General features: G+C 44.2%; 1 protein-coding gene across 2 annotated transcripts in view; it reads left to right on the top strand.

The window, feature by feature from the left end:
• The window catches only part of TRPC7 (transient receptor potential cation channel subfamily C member 7), a 137,467-nt gene that overhangs the window by 66,612 nt on the left and 52,262 nt on the right, over positions 1-18,593 (top strand). For both annotated transcript variants that reach the window (XM_070076126.1, XM_070076125.1), the window contains exon 4: positions 15,841-16,005. In XM_070076126.1, the coding sequence (XP_069932227.1) occupies positions 15,841-16,005 (165 nt within the window). The remainder of the gene's footprint in view (positions 1-15,840; positions 16,006-18,593) is intronic.

Raw genomic sequence — 18,593 nt, 5'->3', positions numbered from 1 at the left:
AAAACTTAGGGAATTAGAAAAAAATCAATCATTTTATTTGTTCACAGTTCTACATATGAGGAAATCACAGAGCTCAACAGGGAAGTTCTTACGCTAGAATTATTTACTCAGCTGTCTTCCATTGGTCAGTGAGTTGGGATGGAAGATGCCAGAAGGTGACACCCACATTGCTGGCACATCAATACTCCCTCGTATGTTCTCTTTCCTGCATGCGGCTGCACTGAGCTTCCTCACAGTGTAGTGCCCTCAGAGGATTTGGACTCTTACATAGTGGTGTGTGGGAAGACAGAGGGTGGAAGGGTTGGGGGGACTTTCCCAGGAGTCAAAGTAGGTGCTGGAGATCTCTAAGGCCAATCTTGGAAAGTTTTTGTTGCATCACTTCTGCTATATTCTTTTGGCAAAAATATGTTATTGAGAGCTAGCCCAGCTTCCCAGTCAGATCAACACACCCCTCCTCTTGATGAGGTACCATCATGGTCCCACTCTACAGTATGTGGGATGGGAGATACTGTTGCCACCACCTTTGGAAATACCATCTACCTCAGAAGGAGAGAAGAATTACAGCTGTCATTTGTGGGACTACACTATGGAGCTAAGGAGATGAAGCAAAGGATTCATTCATGAATTCATTCAACATACATATGTGGAAAGTCTTCTAGGTCCTGAACACTGTTCCAGGACCACAGATACAACACAGTAAAAAAAATAGATGTATGTTATGTAGCTGACATTCGAGTACAGAGTTTAGACAATAAATGCATAACAAATTCTGATGGTTGTTAGGTGATACAGAGAAAGAATAATAAGAAAATAAGAAGGGACTGCATGGAGCTGGGGGAAGACATCTGTTTTGGACAGGATGGCCAAGGAAGGCCTTGGTGAATTTCAGGCACTGCCAAGAGGAAAGCTAGATCATAGTGAACAAAGGGGAAAGTGAAAGGCAAGAACCAAATTATCAAAAGCCTTATTGACATGGAAAGAAATATGATGGCTTTTTTTTTAAGCACAATAAACGATCTTTCATTTGGCCTGCTGTGCAGCTGAATGAGGCACAGTTCTTAGAAACCTACCCTCACTAGCCAAATAATGGCCATGCCTGCCCCTGAGAAAGTGGGACAAGGGGAGGTTTTAAAATTCACCTCAGGGGCTGGCACTGTGGTGTAGCAGGCATCCCTTATGGGCGCTGGTTCGTGCCCCTGCTGTTTCTCTTCCAATCCATTGCTCTGCTATGGCCTGGGAAAACAGTAAAAGTTGTCTAAGTGCTTGGGCCCCTGCACCCATGTGGGAGACCCGGAAGAGGATTTTGGCTCTTGGCTTCGAATCAGTCCCATTCCGGCCACTGTGGCCATTGTGATCAGTGAACCAGCAGATGGAAGACCTTTCTCTCTATCTATAACTCTCTCTCTCTCAAATAAACAAGTAAAAACCTCTTTAAAAATTTTCTAAAAATTCACCATCAGCCCTGCACCCTCTAATTCATTCTCAGACCACTGGGCTTCCCTTCTGGCAGAGCTGGGAGAGGTGTCTTTCCAATAGGTTCGACATAACAGTGACTAGAGAAAACATCCAAGTTTTTCTTGGGGAAAAAATGTAAAAAAAGAATTCCGCATAGCTCCAGATGGCTTTGTAAATTAAATTAAACCACAACTGGCCCAGGAACTTTCCCCATCATAATTACATTATTGATCATTAACATTTAAAGAGGCTGCAAACAGAAGACTGGACATTATAATAAATTATCATTGTCCACTAGGCAGGTTCCATGAATCAAGTGCCCCTGGAGCCTTCTGAGACTGTCTGATGCTGTAATTCAAAGGGAAGATGTTGTTTTGCTCTTTAGTTCATGGGGTACAGTGAGGGCAGGAGTGAGGGAAAGTACATATGCACACAAAAAAATCTGCAATATGGATATCTGGCCCATAGAACTAAAAATAAAATTCTGTTACAACTTCCCTAGCTCCCAAGGCCCCTTCCTTTTCTGATTCATGTTTGGTCTTCCTCTTAACATGAATCACAGACCCTTCAGGGCCTCCCATCTCCCACTACACCTTGAAGGGCAAGCCAGCCTGAGCTACCTGCACCTCCCCTGACATGCCAGGCTCTGAGGCTTCAGTAATAACAGCAACAACAACAATTTATTAAGTGCTTAACCCATGCCCTTTGTCATGCCAAGAGCATATTCATTCAGTACAGTATCCATATTGTTGTCCCCACTTTGCAGATGACACAGACATAGCTCAGAGGAAGGTAACTTGCTCAGTATCACACAGCCAATCACAGGCAGAGGCCAAGTTTAGTCCAGAATCTGTGCAACTCTAGAACCCAAACGCTTTGCAGCTCCCTTTCCCCACCACGGCCTTCCTGACCTTCTTGGTTGTCTGGGAACAGTATTCATGGCTCAGCACAGAAACCCCTCCCTCAGCAAGCCTTTCCTCACAGCCCCTCCACCTCCCAGCTGGGCTTCGTGCCTCTCCCCTGCTGTTCCATGGCACCCCTGGCTAATCCTGTTACAGCACTCTTTGAACTACTTTGTGCCTACTCAGCTGCCTTCCTGACAGGTCTGGGGTACCCTGGAAAAGAGGACAACATGGACTGCTGTGTTCCTGGTATCTGGCTCAGGGGAATCTTGTTGAATAAATGAACACAGATACATAGATGTAAATTTGAGTGTGCACAGATGTGACTTTAAACATTCACATCTTAGGAGACTCAGCTTCAGCTTCTGAAGAACACGAACATGCTAGGAGCAAGAGCAAGAGTTTTATCTGCTATGGAATGGTATAGGGCAGCAAAGTGTGACCCAAATTGACCCAACCCATCACAAGATTTCCTATATATGTCACAGCATGGAAGTTGGCCCCTGAGGCCAAAGATGACTCCCTCTTCAAACAGCAGACTCAAGTGCTCAGGGGACCTTGGCACTGAATGCTGAATAGTCACATCCTCTGCATATTTCAAACAGGTGCTAGAGGTCATCTGCATTACCACAATTTGCCGTCACCAGAAAGTCTTTCAGTATTTAGGGTGTGGTAAATGTCTCAGAGAAGTGAAGAATACAGCTGAAATTGTCCAAACTGGAAGCCCTGGGTGGCAGAGTGGACCCAGATACCACCAAGAAAAAAGAAGTCAACATTTACTGATTGTCTCACTTAGATATGTAGCAGGCTCCTCATCTAACTAAGTCCCTTAAAGCACTAGAGAGTAAGGAGGGGCAGCAGGAGACTTATGGAATTGGGAGGCACCCTGATGAGGCTTAGGAGGCTGCACTATGGCCTAGCAGGTAAAGCCGCCACCTGCAGTGCTGGCATTCCATATGGGCACCAGCTCAAGTCCTGGCTGCTCCATTTCCAATCCAGCTCTCTGCTATGGCCTGAGAAGGCAGAAGAAAATGACCCAAGTCCTTGGACCTTTGCACACGCATGGGAAACCTGGAAGAAGATCCAGGCTCCTGGCTTCAGAACGGCACAGCTCTAGCTGTTGAGGCCATTTGGGGAGTGAACTAGCGGATGGAATCAATCCATCAATCAATCAATCCCCCCCCCCCATCCTTTCTCCTCTCTCCCTCTGCCTCTCTGTAACTCTGCCTTTCAAATAAATGGATAACTCTTAAAAAAAAAAAAAATGAGACCCAAAGGAAAAAATTAGGTTAAAAAAAAAAAGTGCTTAGTGTGCGCTACCTGTGAAGAATGATGGTGGCTGTGAGAAGAGAGGGGAGGTGTATCAACTGGTACACCCTACTGTGCCAAGGACCCAGAATCACATGAAAAACAAACTTGAACTCAGTCTATACTGGGTCTTTGCCAATCAGGTTGGTGCTAAAAACTGAAAGAACCAGAAATAAAGTTAATTTTTAGGGAAATCATGAAAGAAGAATTCCCAAAAGTTGAAAATCTGGACAAGTCCTAAATGGGGGTGATAAGCAAGGGTTCTGAGGCCAATAAGATGCGGTGATTAGGCCCCTCAATCTTTCTCCTTGTGAACTGAGATGAGCTATGTGTAGGGAACTAAGAGTACTGGTTCAGGATTTTACACCTTTCTCTCCATCCAGCCTTAGTGGGAGGCTGACTCATGTACCCAAAGGGAGGTAAAATGAAATTAGAAAAGTAATCCTCCATTTGAGATCATCAGAAACAGAAATATGCAGGCCTATACCCAAGAAAGAAGCAGCTACAGAACAATGGAAGGCACTGCCTCACCCTGGGTATCACTCCAGGCATTCTGCTGGAGGACTGCCCTTTAGGAAAGATGGGCATGAAAAGAGACCTACATTTCTGTGATAAATAGATAGAGAGCTGGAAACTGCAGCTGTAGAGAATAAATGGCTGCCTTTGTGGAGAAAGTAGATGCCCACACTCAAGGAGGCATAGAGATTCAGAGGAATTCAGCAACCAGTACCACCTAGAACATACCGGCCCATCAACAGAACTGCAATAGAAAGTGAGCCCCTGAGGGCACAGCAGATGGCAGAGGGCTAGTCATACTCAGCAGGGGTATGGAGCAGACCAGTGCAAGAGGCTTCTAGGTGAACAGAACCACAGATCTGTAGCAGGGATGCAAAAATGGAGCAGTGGTCGGGCCTAAAGCGCTGGACTGGCCCACATGGGCTCTCAGAGAATGAGAAGTGAGCAGCTGAAGTCCTCCACTGGGTACATTTAGTGATAGGAAAAATGACTAATCGAGGATTATATCCTCAAGTCAAGTATGGGTATCTGAATCAAATAGAAATACATAGGAGGAGGCTATCATTTAAAAAAATTCCCTGCCATTCAGTCTGAAAGAGCTCAGAAATTAACAAGATTCCCAGAGGCAAGAGCCTTGACCATCTTGTTCACTGGGTCCTCCATGCTTGGTACCTCGTATCAACAGGCATTTGATATTGATCATGAGGAAAGATAACTACCAATGGAATTAGGTCTTTACTCACCAGATGCCAACACTTAGAACACTTGAGTTACATACATATTATTTTTAATTCTTGAACAAATGACTATGACACTATTATGAGTCATAATATCAAAATATTGGCAATAACAATGTTTTATAAGTTGAGAAATTAAAAATCACAAGTTAAAATCAGTGACACTAAACCTCAAGTATATTTCAAACATAAAACCATGTGCACAAAAACATCAAGTAAAAATAAAATATGGGCAAAATACATTTCACATACATCAGTATTATAATGAAAATTCAGAGTAAATGAAATTTGTGTTAAAGTACTACTATTAAATAATCACTTAAAAATAAAATTTAAAAAATTATTTTTAAAAAGTAAAGAATATCAAATATATTATTGCTGAGTTATCAGCACATTTCTCTTTAAGAGAGATTTGGAAAATTTGGAATCAGACAATTATAAATAAACTCCAAATATTTCCCTCTGGTTCCTTTAACTCCTTGCAACTGACTGAAATCTTTTCAAAAAATGTGTGGCCATTCCACCCCACCACAACTCCATCAACCTAGAACAACAATTTTTATGTTAGTTGAAGATATGGTTTATATTTGAAAAGAACATCTCCAGTTTATTTTGATCCTTTTTCACTTAATTTAATATAGATATAGATTCCTTTGCAGAGTCCCTGTATCAATACCAGTATCTCTGGGTGAATGTTCTCCTTGTTGACAAAGCCTTTGAACTACAGGAAGAATTATTCTTGCAAGAAAAAACTTTATTTCTACTTAAGGGCCTCAAACAAAATAGGTGTTCAACATATATTAGTTATTCCTTATTATTATTGTATCAGTATTTTCTGAATTGATGTTACTTTATGGCAGTACACATACATATAGAAATTAATAATCTTCATATAATCTAGGAGATAATCCTCAAATCCCACTTTAGAATCGTACCTCAATCTTTTAAATAAGACAGAGCCTAGTTTAGCTTTCATCACCTCTCCTTGTCTGCCTTTTAGTGAAGATGTAAAAAGACAGTTAAGTGTTCATCAGACCCTGAGTGAAAGAGGATTTTCTATATTTAGAAATTATTCTAGGTGATAAGTCACAGGAAAATTATGAAGCAGATCTTAGAGGACTTGGAAGAGTGCTCAGTTTATCAATCTCAACAGAAGTTTACTGAACACCTCCTACATGTAAAACAAGGATGCACCTCTTGGGGGTACAGCATCAGCTGGGTCTCTCAAGGAGATGAGAAATAGCAGCAAACATCACAGGTAAACACAATAGTAAAGCCCGTCACAGGCTGACTCATGAACCATGATTGTCAAGTGAGTGGGCCACGGAATGAGACCCAAAGGAGTCCAAGACATCTCTGGAGGCCAAGGGACTCTGTAGGACTTGGAAGTGTAAGGAAGTTTGGCCTCAAATTCTGTTTAGGAGTTGGGCCATCTTGGAGCAGGACTGGCCTTCTTTGCACACAAATATGTATACTGCCATGTTACGGGGCAGTAAACAGCTGACTGACTACAGGGAAAGGCTCAGGAAGAGAGGAGTGGAAAGCAATCCAAAATGGTTTGCTGTAAGAATCTTCTACTTCTTTGGTCTCAAGTTAGGGCTTAACAGTCACCAGGTAGGGTGGAGAAGTCTCTGCCCAGGTGTAGAGAGTGGCCTCTTTCTGACACTGTAAAGCAGCAGAGGCACTCACCTGGAGCCAGCGATGAGCTGACTCCCAGCCTTCAAAGGGACTCTGGCCATAGCAATGTAGTCAGAGTGGAAACCAAGTCACTTCAACAGCACCCTCTGGGCTCACTGCACAAAAGGATTCTGATCTGGGAAATCACAACACTCAGCATCCCCCTGCAGGAAAGCCAGCCACAACCCCTGCCCTGGCACCTGCCCTCGGCAGACAGCTCACCCACAGCTCTAGGAGAAAACCCAGTGCTATTTGTTTTGGTCCCTGTGCCTGAGACTGAGGCACAGGTTGGTTTGTGGCTGACTTTATTCTGATAAGAGAGATACTGCTGAGTCATGGGTACAGTCTTCAGAACAACTCCCCAAATGGGACATTTGTTTACATAATCCCTGTTGGCTTGGAGAACAGCAGGTATGCCTAAAGAGAGGTGGGAGACTTTGACACGTGCTCCTGGCCCAATGGGAACAGAAAGCTTTTCCTGACAATGACTGAGCACACTACCTACCTACCTAAGTGATAACAAATATCCGTGCTAGTGAAGAGACTTCAGGGTTGCCCACCTCCTCTTCCTGCCTGGTACACTTCCAGAATGGCTCAGTGAGCATCTACCCAGCAGGACTCTCAGCAGTGCAAATAAGCAAGCAACACGGCAGACTCTGTCAGTGTACAAGCAGAAGAGGAGGCAGGGGAGACGAACTGACTGACATTGTCCAGACATCCATGTGGAGTCTCTCATCAAGGAGGGGGACACCTGACTGACGCTCAAGTGGTGAGAAAACAGAAAGTTTCAAAGGCAGTGCTGCAAAAAAAGTGGTGGGGAGGGGAGGCGGACAGCATGCCTTGGCATAGCTCATGAAATAAAGAATTCTCGTTTGCGGCCAAAAATCCCCTTGATCTAAGCTCCAATTCCTGTTCTTGGCTCATTTCTTGGAGCACCTCCTCCACATGACAGTATAAATCTTTTCCTAATAAGCTCTGTATATCTGCAGCCCAACTGCCTTTGGGAACTAAGGAAGTTGCTGTTTTCCAATATCCTGGCACTTCCAACATGAATATAAACTTAGACAAAACATGAATTCCATCATTTATCTGTTCATCGTGTCTCCTGGAGAAGAAGCAAACTCCCAGCCTCTCGTACTCATGTACCTCTTTCAGATGTGGTGACACAGCCTGAAGTGCTGGAAATCTGCCACACGGCAGGAACGGCGGGTGGGAGGTTCACTTTGCTTCTGTGGACAGCACCAGGTTTGCAGTCTGGAAGCAGAGAACATGCAGCTGTGCCACTTCCTCCTTCAAATGGCTCCTACTCATTCAGTACCACACTCTGAACTAAAGCAACCCTCCAGGAGGAACTGGCTCCCCAGCAGAGAATCACACAGGCATGTAACTGTAATCAAAGGGAGAGACTAAGAATTCCATGAGAACAAAGACTGAGGGATCTCATCTGAGTGATGAAGACAGTCACTGAGCTGGACAAAACTTGGACATGTAAGGAGGAGAGGAGAAGCAGCCTAAGTAGCAGAGATGGCTTGAGCAAAGGCTCGGGGTTGGAAAAGCTGGGGCAGGCTCTGGGACTGGCTTTGCTGCGGTTTTCCCGGAGGCTAGGGATGAGAAAGTAAAGAGTAAGATCAAACTGTAACAGCTGGAGGTCACGTCTCCAGTTCTCACTTCCCTTGCATTGTTCCCCTCTTCTGTTTCCTTCCTTTCATTCCCTTTCAGTTGTTCCCTTTCTCCTCAAGAAAACTTCTACCCATCTATACCTCCATCCTTCCAAACAGCACAGATGACATGTGGATGCGGTATTAGCACAGCAATGTCTGCTACTCTGGGGAGGAAAGAGCCCAGATGTTCTCTCTAAGAGGACATAGCTCACTGCCACAGAGTGAAAAGAGAAACCCAGGGCACTGGCTCAAAAATCAGACAAGCCTCACCATGACAGTAAGAAATGCCATGGCTCACAGAGATGCCTTCCTGTTTGGCAGACATAAGGGGAAACTGCTGATGGGAGAGGCACCATATGGAAGTGGTTAGAATATCCACTCTGCAGTCAAGTCTGAATTTTAATCTGGACTCTACCTCCTATCAACAGTCATGTACCATCAGCTTTTGAATGGACAAGAGAATAGATCCCACCTCATAGTGCAATAAGGATTAAATGAGAAAATATCCATGAGCTCACCATGGTGAACACTCCGTAAATGTTAGCTTTTTATCATCTTCCTAATGACAAGGGACTAAGATCAGGAAAGATTAACAACCAAGCCAAGAAAACCAAGAGAACGTAAGACGGCACTAATGTAATGGAAAGAACTCAGGTGTTAGAGTCAGAGCAGAGCTGGAACCTTGACTTGCTAGCCATGGGACTGTGGGCAACTTGAGATGATCCAGCCTCAGTCCCCTCAACTGAAAAATGGAGCGACAACAACATCTCTATTTGTATCTGGGGATGTAAATAGTCCATCCATTTTTTGGAAAGTTCTTGTGAAAATTATAGATAATGTAAAGTTTCTTCCATGGGAGATCCTCAATAAAAATGAGAACACTTAAGCTCTGTCTTTAAGCTTTTCGTTTTGCCTGGGGCCCATGTCTAGAGGCTCTTTCTGGAGGTGGGTTCTGCCAGCAAAACCAGTGGATACTTCCCCTTCACCACCACCATCTTCCAGGCACTATCATGGATTACCTTCCTGTGGTGGTCACCCTGGAGCTATATAGAGCTAACTAGGTTCAATGAGCATGTTGACAACTCTGATCCCATACCAGAATGTCCCATAAATTTAGAACGTACTAAAAACAATGTCATTGTTTGCTTTCTTTTTTATTGTAATCAAGAGACTGATTCTCCAAGAGAGTTTAACTCTTAAAATCATAGCCATACAACACTCTCTACTGAGAGCATAAACTTAACAAAGGGTACAATAAAAGAACTATTCAAACAGTCCTGGAGAGGGTTGGAATAAGTAGCAGTAGGAGTTACAGCAGCATTAATACCCACCTTCAATTCTTACTATAAGCACCGGGCTGGATGTGGAGCACCCAGCACACATTTTCTTCTCTTGTGGATCATAAGCTAAAAGCAATGAAGTGATTTGTTCATGCTCACAAACCTAGAAAATGGCAGATCTATAAAACCTGTGCAATCCAACCTCAGGATCTGAGTACTTAATCACTCTGCTAGCACAGAAAACAGCAGTCTGAGGCATGAGCTAAAAAATGGAGGCAACACAGCTAGTGGCTCCATGGATGTGGAGCTCACAACAGTTTCACAAAACAAGAACAAACAACACAGGAGAAGTGGGACCCAGGGGGCACACTGATGACGGGATGAGCATTTGGCTTTCATTCATTCACCCATCACAGTGGGCCTGCTTAGGAACCGGCAGAGCATTATTAGCAATTCTCACTCCACTTCTAGACTCATAAAGCTGACGATTCCACGTGGACAAGGATGCTGACTTCCATCTCCAGTGCTGAGCAAGCACAGTGCCCGGTGACAGGGATCATGAGGAAAAGCTTGTTGAATGATGGATGACCACATGAATGAGCCAACAGATTATAATAGCAAATGACTGACCTTTCCATCTCTTTCCATCCCTCCCACCCCCCATGACTTGAGAATGTTGCCAACACAAAACGGAAGAGAAGAACTTTAGCATCACTGAGCCCAAGCCTATGAGATGCCCCAAACAAGAAATGGCATCACACAATCAGCCTAATTTCAATCAACCATCCACACTGAGAACAGCTACCTAATGACAGACATAGTATCAGTCTCTTTTTGCCTATTCAGACAGTTTATAGAAGAAAAGACTTCCATAAGCAAATGCCGGTGATAACCCAAGCAAAAATTCCTGGCCACAGTCACTTCAGACAGCAGTGAGGCCTTTGATGGTGTAACTATATAAAACGAAGTTATTTTCTCTATATGCATTTTGACTTTCATGAAAATTTTCTCCAGCTAAGTTATTCTTCAGCTTATCAAATCATGCATTGACACATCTCGTTACTGCGTAAATGTGGCCTGGCATCAAAGAGAAAAATCTGTGCTTAAGAGCTGTGGAAATCATACAGCCTCCAAGATAGCTGCCCTCTCCTCTCCGTAAAAAGGGGAAATGTAGGACTTAAGAGCTTTGAAGGTGAGGAAAGAAGGGCATCAAGGAGGAAAAGTGCTCTCTGCAAGTCTAGTAGCCTCCAGCTCTCCTCACTGATGGAGGGCTCCATAATCAGTAGAAGGCAGATGTCAGTGTCTGATGAATGGACTTGATGGTGACCCGGACTGCCCTAGCACAGAACAGCCTGTTTTGAACTCATAGCCTGGGTAAATCAAGTTTATTATCAGTGGAGGATGAGGAGGGGAGGAAACTGGATAGACACATGAAGTGGCCCAACCCACCTGGCTAGGTTACACAAACCTTTCCAACTTTGGCTATGTGGCGATTTCCAAAGATACCAACACTTCCATGAAATGTCTGCTGAAATCAAATGCAGGTCAGAAATAAAGACTGACGGACAGGGTGGAGCAGCAGGGAGCGGGAGGGAAGAAATGGGAAACAAGATAAATGGGGGAGAAAAACAGGAAAGAAAGGTAATGTATTGGTTTATTTTTATCTACCCAATATTAATTTCTACTTTTTATTATTTTTTAAATGTATATTTACTTGAAAGGCAGAGAGAGAGAGAGAGACAGATAAACAGATCTTTTATCTACTGCCTCACTCCTCAAATGACTGCAATAACTGGAGCTGGGCCACACCAAAGCTAGGGGTCATGAACACAATCCAGATCTAACATGGGCAGCTGAGGCCCAGGGATTTGAGCCATTACCTGCTGCTGCCCAGGTGGGCATTATCAGGAAGCTGGAATCAGAAGTGGAACTCATACTCGGATTCAGGAACTCCAATAGGGAATGCAGACATCCCAAGCGGTATCTTCACCAGGATTCTGATGCCTACCCCTATCCAGTATTAATACAAATATAGTACACACTATATTCCAGGTACTGTTCTTAGAACTTTATAAGTATCAACTCTCACTTAATCCTCATTATTTTTAGATAAGAGGAAAGCTAAGCATGGGAAGAGTTAACAATGACCTACCAGCTGGCCAGCATGTGACAGGGCTGGGATTTGAACCCAGGCAGCCTTGTGGCATTCTATGCACTTAACCACCTCTCAGAGGACTCTTATACCCTGTCATATATGGGTATCCAAGCCATGAGTATTAGCATCTCATGAAACAGCCCTAAAAATACTCAAGAGCTAGTTAATAAATGTTCACAGATCTTCAATGACTATTTTTTTGAAATATTAGACATTTTCTTATGCTGGAATATAAAGCTTGGAAAAGAAGAGACGTTTTCTCTCTATAAAATAAAAACAAAACATAAAATAAGAATAGTAGCTCTTGGGCCAACTAAAAGCAAAAGAAGATGGGGCCTAAGTGACATAGACATCCCATATGAGCGCCAGTTCCAATCCTGGCTTCCCACTTCTGATTTAGCTCCTTGCTATTCTGCCTGGGAAAGCAACAGAAGGCAGCACAAATTGGGCCTCTGCCACCCACATGGGAGGCATAGATGGAGTTCCTGGATCCTAGCTTTGGCCTGGTTTAGCCCCAGTCAGTGTAGTCATTTAGGGAATGAGCCAGTGGACAGAGGTCTCCTTCTCTCTCTGTCTCTCCCTCCCATTCTATAACTTTGCCTTTCAAATAAATGAAATACATCTTTTTTTTTTAAAAAAAAAAAGGGGGGGGGTGGACAAGAACCAAGATTTGGCCAACTGTCCAAAAGTCCCCACCAGTCACTCATATTGTCAGTCACCAGTGGCTGGGGGACAAGAGGTTCAGATGAACTACTGGCAGAAACCAGCTTTGGGTACAAAGGTTGTCACATGAACCAAGATGGCTTGGGATGGAAAGTACCACCAAGATAACTGGCTTGGGATGGAATCAAGAATCAGCAGCCATGTGCATTCTGGTCCTTCCTGTCCCTTGGGTCTTGTTTACCAGTCTGGCTCATCGCAGAGTCACATTTCTATTATGGAAAAATCTGTTCCCCCATCTCTCACAGCTTTACTTCTCTTCATTCCCTCTCTCACCCAGTTCACTGGACAGCCCATCCCAGTTGCAGATTTGCCATCCAGCCCCATGTGACATCACCTTGACATATTCTCAGCTCCAGGCTATTCTGAAATCCCTGGCTATGAAGAGTGAGTCTTCCATTGGGAAAATGAAGGCAGTCACATAGGCTCTCCCCTTGATGCATTTTCCTGAAAGTGTGCTATGTTCTGAAATGGTTGGGGCACAAGAGGCCTGGGCAAAGCTCTTGGTGACATCCATCTTCTGATCATTCCATCCTTTGTGAGCTTGCTGTCAAAGAAAGAAAGCCACGGACAGTATCACTGTTCTGAGTTCTCATTCTGCTGTAGCTGTGGACTTTTCTTCCACTGGTTCCTCTCTGACCTTGCTTTTGAAAATCCTCCTCCCACCTGAGTTCTTCCCGCCTTTGTTCCTTGGCCACGTGCCTGCCTGATTAGGCTTTCTCTGTGTCCTGTTGGTGTGCTTCATTTACTGCTTTCATCTTCCATGGGTCAGGGATGACAATTTTCTGTGCTTCAAAAATCACAATGGAAAGAATTCTCTGGTACACACTGAACCATATGTCAGGAAGTTGCCTTCCAAGGCCTGCCGAAGTCCAGAAAAGTGCCCATATAGAAGTAAATGCCAGTTTGGGCTCTGGCTCCCAGCTGCTGTTGACTTTGTGGGAGTACTATATCATAAAGTCTATTTACAAATAAACAGCTTGCTGCAGCTAAGTTGCTTGGTTACAGAGGAAAAATGCACCTGTGGAAATTTGCAAGGTCTACTGAGCAGAAGACAGAGCCCAAAGAGAAACCCTCTATTTTACCTGAAGCCACTATCTTCCTCTGAGAACGTGAAGGGACAATGCAGGTGGTCCCCACTGTGGTCTCTCTCAGACTCCTGCAGACAAGTGCTAACTCGTCTGCAAAGAGGCAGCAGTGGAAGCATACGAGGGCGTTTCCTTACACAGACGAGAGGTCAGTGGTGGGGACTGTGACAAGGGTCCCTCCAGAGCAGCTATGGTGCAGGGAGCCATGGAAAGTAATCACCTGCGTGTGTTCCACTTTCTGGGCAGGCTGTATCTCCACAGCAGGGCACTTTCAGTGCCTCTAGAAAGCAGCTGGCTATTGAAAACGAAATCACCTGCCCTGTGCCCTACTCTGGGACTGTGTTAGGACTAAACTCCAAGACCACGGCAACCAGCTGTGTGGTTTTCATTTGCTCTGTGAGCCAGAAAAGGGCCAGGATATCATAACACCTTCTGGCCCAGATATCCCTCCCTGCATTGAAGAGAATTCACTGCATTTATTTTGAAGGGAAAGACCATAATAGTTGGTATGAATACAATAATGTTGTAGGAAAGCCTTGTTTGCATCTAATATCTGAGTAATTGCATTGCTAGAGTCTGCAGGGCCAAATAAATCCTTGAGAGTGCCCTCATCTCTGCATACTATAGGGGGTTCTCAGAGAGTGCAAACACAAATACAATGCCATCTGCATTAATTTTAAAACAGCTCTAATTTACATTGTTCTTATAATGAAAAGGGAATGTTTCACATTTCCCAGGAATCACTGTATATTCAGACCCCTTAATACCCACTAAGGTGAATGGGATGGAACTTGGCACTTTATGCTCTGGGGTCATCAGCTGAGAAGTCACCACCTCTGAAAACTGGTCAACCTATCTTTCCCAGTCCATAGCCCATGATGCTCCTGCAGTACAGGGATACCCTGAATAGAGCCTAAGGGCAAGCTTGCCCAAGGCAAACCATGGCTTCCTCCTGCCACAGGGGAAAGATAAGCTAATGTGTATACTTTTCACAAATTAACACTTTATTCCCATATATTTTACCTAAATATTGCCTAACGACTAAGACCTAGGGTCAACTTAACAAATGACTAAGTAGCATCAACTTCTTGCAGAAAAGGGATGTTTTCACTACAGCAACTCAAGCCAATGTGCTAACGAAGCAGAACATGATAGGTTTATCTGTGTATATACGGCTATCACATGGGCCACACAGGCAGAGCAGAGCTGGGCTCCAGAAAGGGTCAGACACTATCTCAGCCTCTTTCTGCACATCTTCACTTTCCTCCTTTCTTCTAAACCGAGCTGTTTGGCTGCTTAGTCCACAGAGTGTAAGATAACTTCCCAGATTTCCCAGGATTACATGTTAACTCCCCCGCTAAATAAAGAGACTGCTTCTCTCATCATAGTCTCAAATATTATACCAGGGAAAGAATACCTGACGGGCATAGCTTGGATCTAGGTTCCATCCTCATCTAATAAACTAAGGGGGTGAGGGGATGGGGGAGGGGGAGACAATGCCACATGGTATAAAACAGCCGCAAGAACTCCATACTGTAACCTAAGCACAAGAGCAAGACAGTCCCAAGGGAGGGAGGTGGTAGTAAGCAGGGTGCCTCTGTCCCAAAAGGAAGACACTGCATGGGGTCATGGAGCACGCAAAGTATCAGTGCCCAGCTGTCCCAGATGTTCCCTAAAATCTTCATGGACTCAGGCTACACACCACCAGGATCCAGTAAGGAAATGCTGAGAAATGTGAACAGCTCCTCTGGAAACACTAGAAGCATTTTCCCCTAGACTACATAGGAAAAGAGAAGTGAATATTTTTACAATATCTCATTTAATCCTCCAAGACAATGTGACAGGTTGTTTTGCAGATTAGAATGCCGAGGCTCAAAGAGGTTAAGGAGACGACCCAAGGTCACCTAGCTAGTAAATGGTAGAGCAAATCTCAAACCCATATCCAACTCCAAAATCGTTTCCATACTCCATTCACCCCTCTCTGTGTCGCTTCCCAAACAAACTCTGCCCAGAGCTAAGTGTCCCTGATCAACTGAACAGCCCGAGTTGGAGACAAGCTCCTACCCAACAGATGACATCTTCTACACCTGAGATGTCTCCAGCCCTCAGTGGGCAAAGCAGCAATTCAGCCAGCCCTGTGAGGATCCTGGCCACAGCACAAGCTCCCCTGCGTCCCCACTCCCCTCTGCAGGTACAGACCCCAGCTGCTCTGGTTCTAGCATTCAGGATACCCCCCAGGTGGAACAGTTCACCCGAGCTACACCGAGGTTGTTTACAATCCGACTACAATCGATGCCATTTTCCTGTTTTTGTTTTGTTTGTTTTTGTTTTGTTTTTACAGTTCGTTGCTCATCCTAACTGTCAGCAGCAATTGCTTACCATGTGGTATGAAAATCTCTCAGGCTTACGTCAACAGTCTATCGCTGTGAAATTCCTGGCTGTCTTTGGAGTCTCCATAGGCCTCCCTTTTCTCGCCATAGCCTATTGGATTGCTCCGTGCAGCAAGGTACAGACTGCTTAAAGGTGCATGTCGTTTGCGGTTATTTCTTCTCTTCTTAGCATGACCTGAAGACTATTTTGTTCACATCAGCAGCTGATCTGTTCTTATATTTAATGATAATAGTCCTGAGATACTTAGCATAAGCAGAGAACCAAACAAGAGGAAAAATGTGATGACTTTTTAAAATCATTTTTAAAAAGAGAGGAGCAATAAAATGGGAAATTTCAAACACATGAGAGTTCATCTGAAAGGATCAATAACAAAATAGAGAGAAAATGAAGGCACATTTCATCTTCCAATTACTCAATACGCTTAGCATGTCCTCCAACCCATCATACAGTCATTATAATCATGGTAATTTTAACAGCCACCACTCCGTGCTTTCTCTTTGCTAAGTCCTTTTCATGGAGTATCTCATTTCACTCCCTCAAGTACGTGATGTGTACATGCTTCATGAAGTAGGTTCAGACTTGAGAAATACCTGCTGGGTGGTACAGACCAGTGATGACATCGTCTGCTTTCTCTGACCTCTTTGATGGAGTTTGGGCCCACATGGGCAGCTAGTCAGGTTACGAGAAGGAAAAAGGCAAGGAAATAGAAGGACTAAAAGGATGCCATGACTGGATTCTTTTCTTGAAAGGGAGTGGCCAAGTGCATGCTGGTGATCGGAGGAGTGAACCCTGCAGGTGCATCACTCTGCTGCCTGATCCACATCCTCAGAGACCAGCCATTTGGCCCAAAGCCACGGAAAATACCAGTGCTCCAGCCTCAGGAAAGAGTTAGTGCATAAAATTACTAAGCTATGCAGAAATTTTGGAATATATTTCAAGAGTTTAAGATTGTCATTAAAGGTTCCAAAGCTGTACTCACCTAGTGATATATTTAAAAAGGAATTAAGCTTAAGTAATCAACATTCAGCAGAAAAAAATGTAACTACAGAAGGATTCATTCCACAAAGAATTTCATCACTAATGAGGTTAATAGAAGTGTCACCAGTGAGCTGACCCTCTTGTCAGCTCCACTTAGAGGGAACTAATGCCAGAATGATGGGCTCAAGACTCCAGGGCTGTTATGGAGGCCACCAAATTAGACAGGCAGTGAACTGACTGCCTCTGAGTGAGTGAGGGGGTCACAGAGAGAGGTCAGGCCTTGAACTCCTGCTTCTATAAAACGGAATTGAAAATGAAAGGCCTCATACTGAATATCTGCAGTAGTCATCTATTAAGGACTTCATTTTTAGAACAGTCTATCATGCCATGGACTTCTAAATCAGAATTTCCAAAAAACACAATGGCACTTCAAACATCTCATGAAAATAATGGAATTAAGCAATAAATTCATTTATGTGCAAAAAAACTTACATCTATACATAGTTGTTTCATAACACATTTACCACGAACGTTTTAAAGACCCTACAGACAAGTAGGTGAAGGCAGTTTATTCCTGTCCCTCATTATGAGATGAAAAAGCCCAGTGAGTACAAAAACTATTGAGAAGGAGAGCTGGGCTGGAGTCCGTGCTTGCTTTTAGGCCCACGTGTTGATGCTGAGATGATCGAGCCTGCACTGGGAGCCAGATCCTTGCCTTTACCGGGGGACTGGGTGGCTCTCTGAGCCCCAAAACTAATTCTAGGCTGTTCAATCATTTAAAAAAACAACTACTTTGTGGAGAAAATGCTGCCAATTTTCACTTTTGCTGCAAAGCTAAATGTGACAGCTTCCAGGAACCTGAGGCTAGCCAGCACCAGCAAACCAGGGTGCCTGTCTGCCTGATGGCGCAAAGAAGGATTCATAAAGAGATAAGATGCCAGCTGCCGGGCAATTCTTTTACTTTTTTAGTAGGCCTGAGAAGAACAATCTTGCAAAATATGCAGATATGATTTTTAAAAAATGAAAAAAGCAGGGAGGAATTCTAGAATGCCCTGGGCCCAGTAAATCAATCCAGGAAGATGGTAACCACCACGGGACATACAGCCAGACTTACAATAGTCTTCTGAGTTCTGGAACACTCATGAGGAAGTGACTGCAGGAAACTCTAGCCAACAACTGGGGTTTCCTCCCTTCTGTTCAGATGTTTGTCTGACTGGCATTTGCTATACCCAGAACTTCCAGTAAAACTAAAAAAGTAAAGTGTTCAAGATAAATATGATCTGATCATTGAACCACCAGCCACCTCCATGCAGTTTCTAGATTCGAAGTCTGACCTCAGTGCAAGAGGGGGCGTTTCAAGGACTGAGGGACAAGCCCTAGTCAATGGCAGGGCATGACTGCCCGTGGCCCTGCTCATTGCGGGCAAGGATTCCCTCATGAAAGTGCTTGTCGAATCTGTTCTGAGGCAGCCAAAAGACACATAAAACAGTCAAGATATTTTTAAGTTTAATTTCACCATTTAGAAAGAAATCTTTTCAAGGCTGGCAGAGATACTACTGGGGTCTACAAAGAGGTCACATCTGCCATGTGACAAAACCAGCCCTCTCAATTGGCTCCTGATGCCCAGAACACCACATCCTCCCAAGAGGAGGGCACCACAGAGAAGTCTGCTAATAGGCTGGGATCCCACTTTCCAAGGGGTCACTGCTTTTGTAGCCTTCTGTA

This window comes from Oryctolagus cuniculus, chromosome 6 (assembly GCF_964237555.1).
Source record: "Oryctolagus cuniculus chromosome 6, mOryCun1.1, whole genome shotgun sequence".
NCBI classification, from domain to species: Eukaryota; Metazoa; Chordata; class Mammalia; order Lagomorpha; family Leporidae; genus Oryctolagus; species Oryctolagus cuniculus.
The sequence above is the reverse complement of the archived record's forward strand: the minus strand, read 5'-3'. Positions and strand labels throughout refer to the sequence as shown.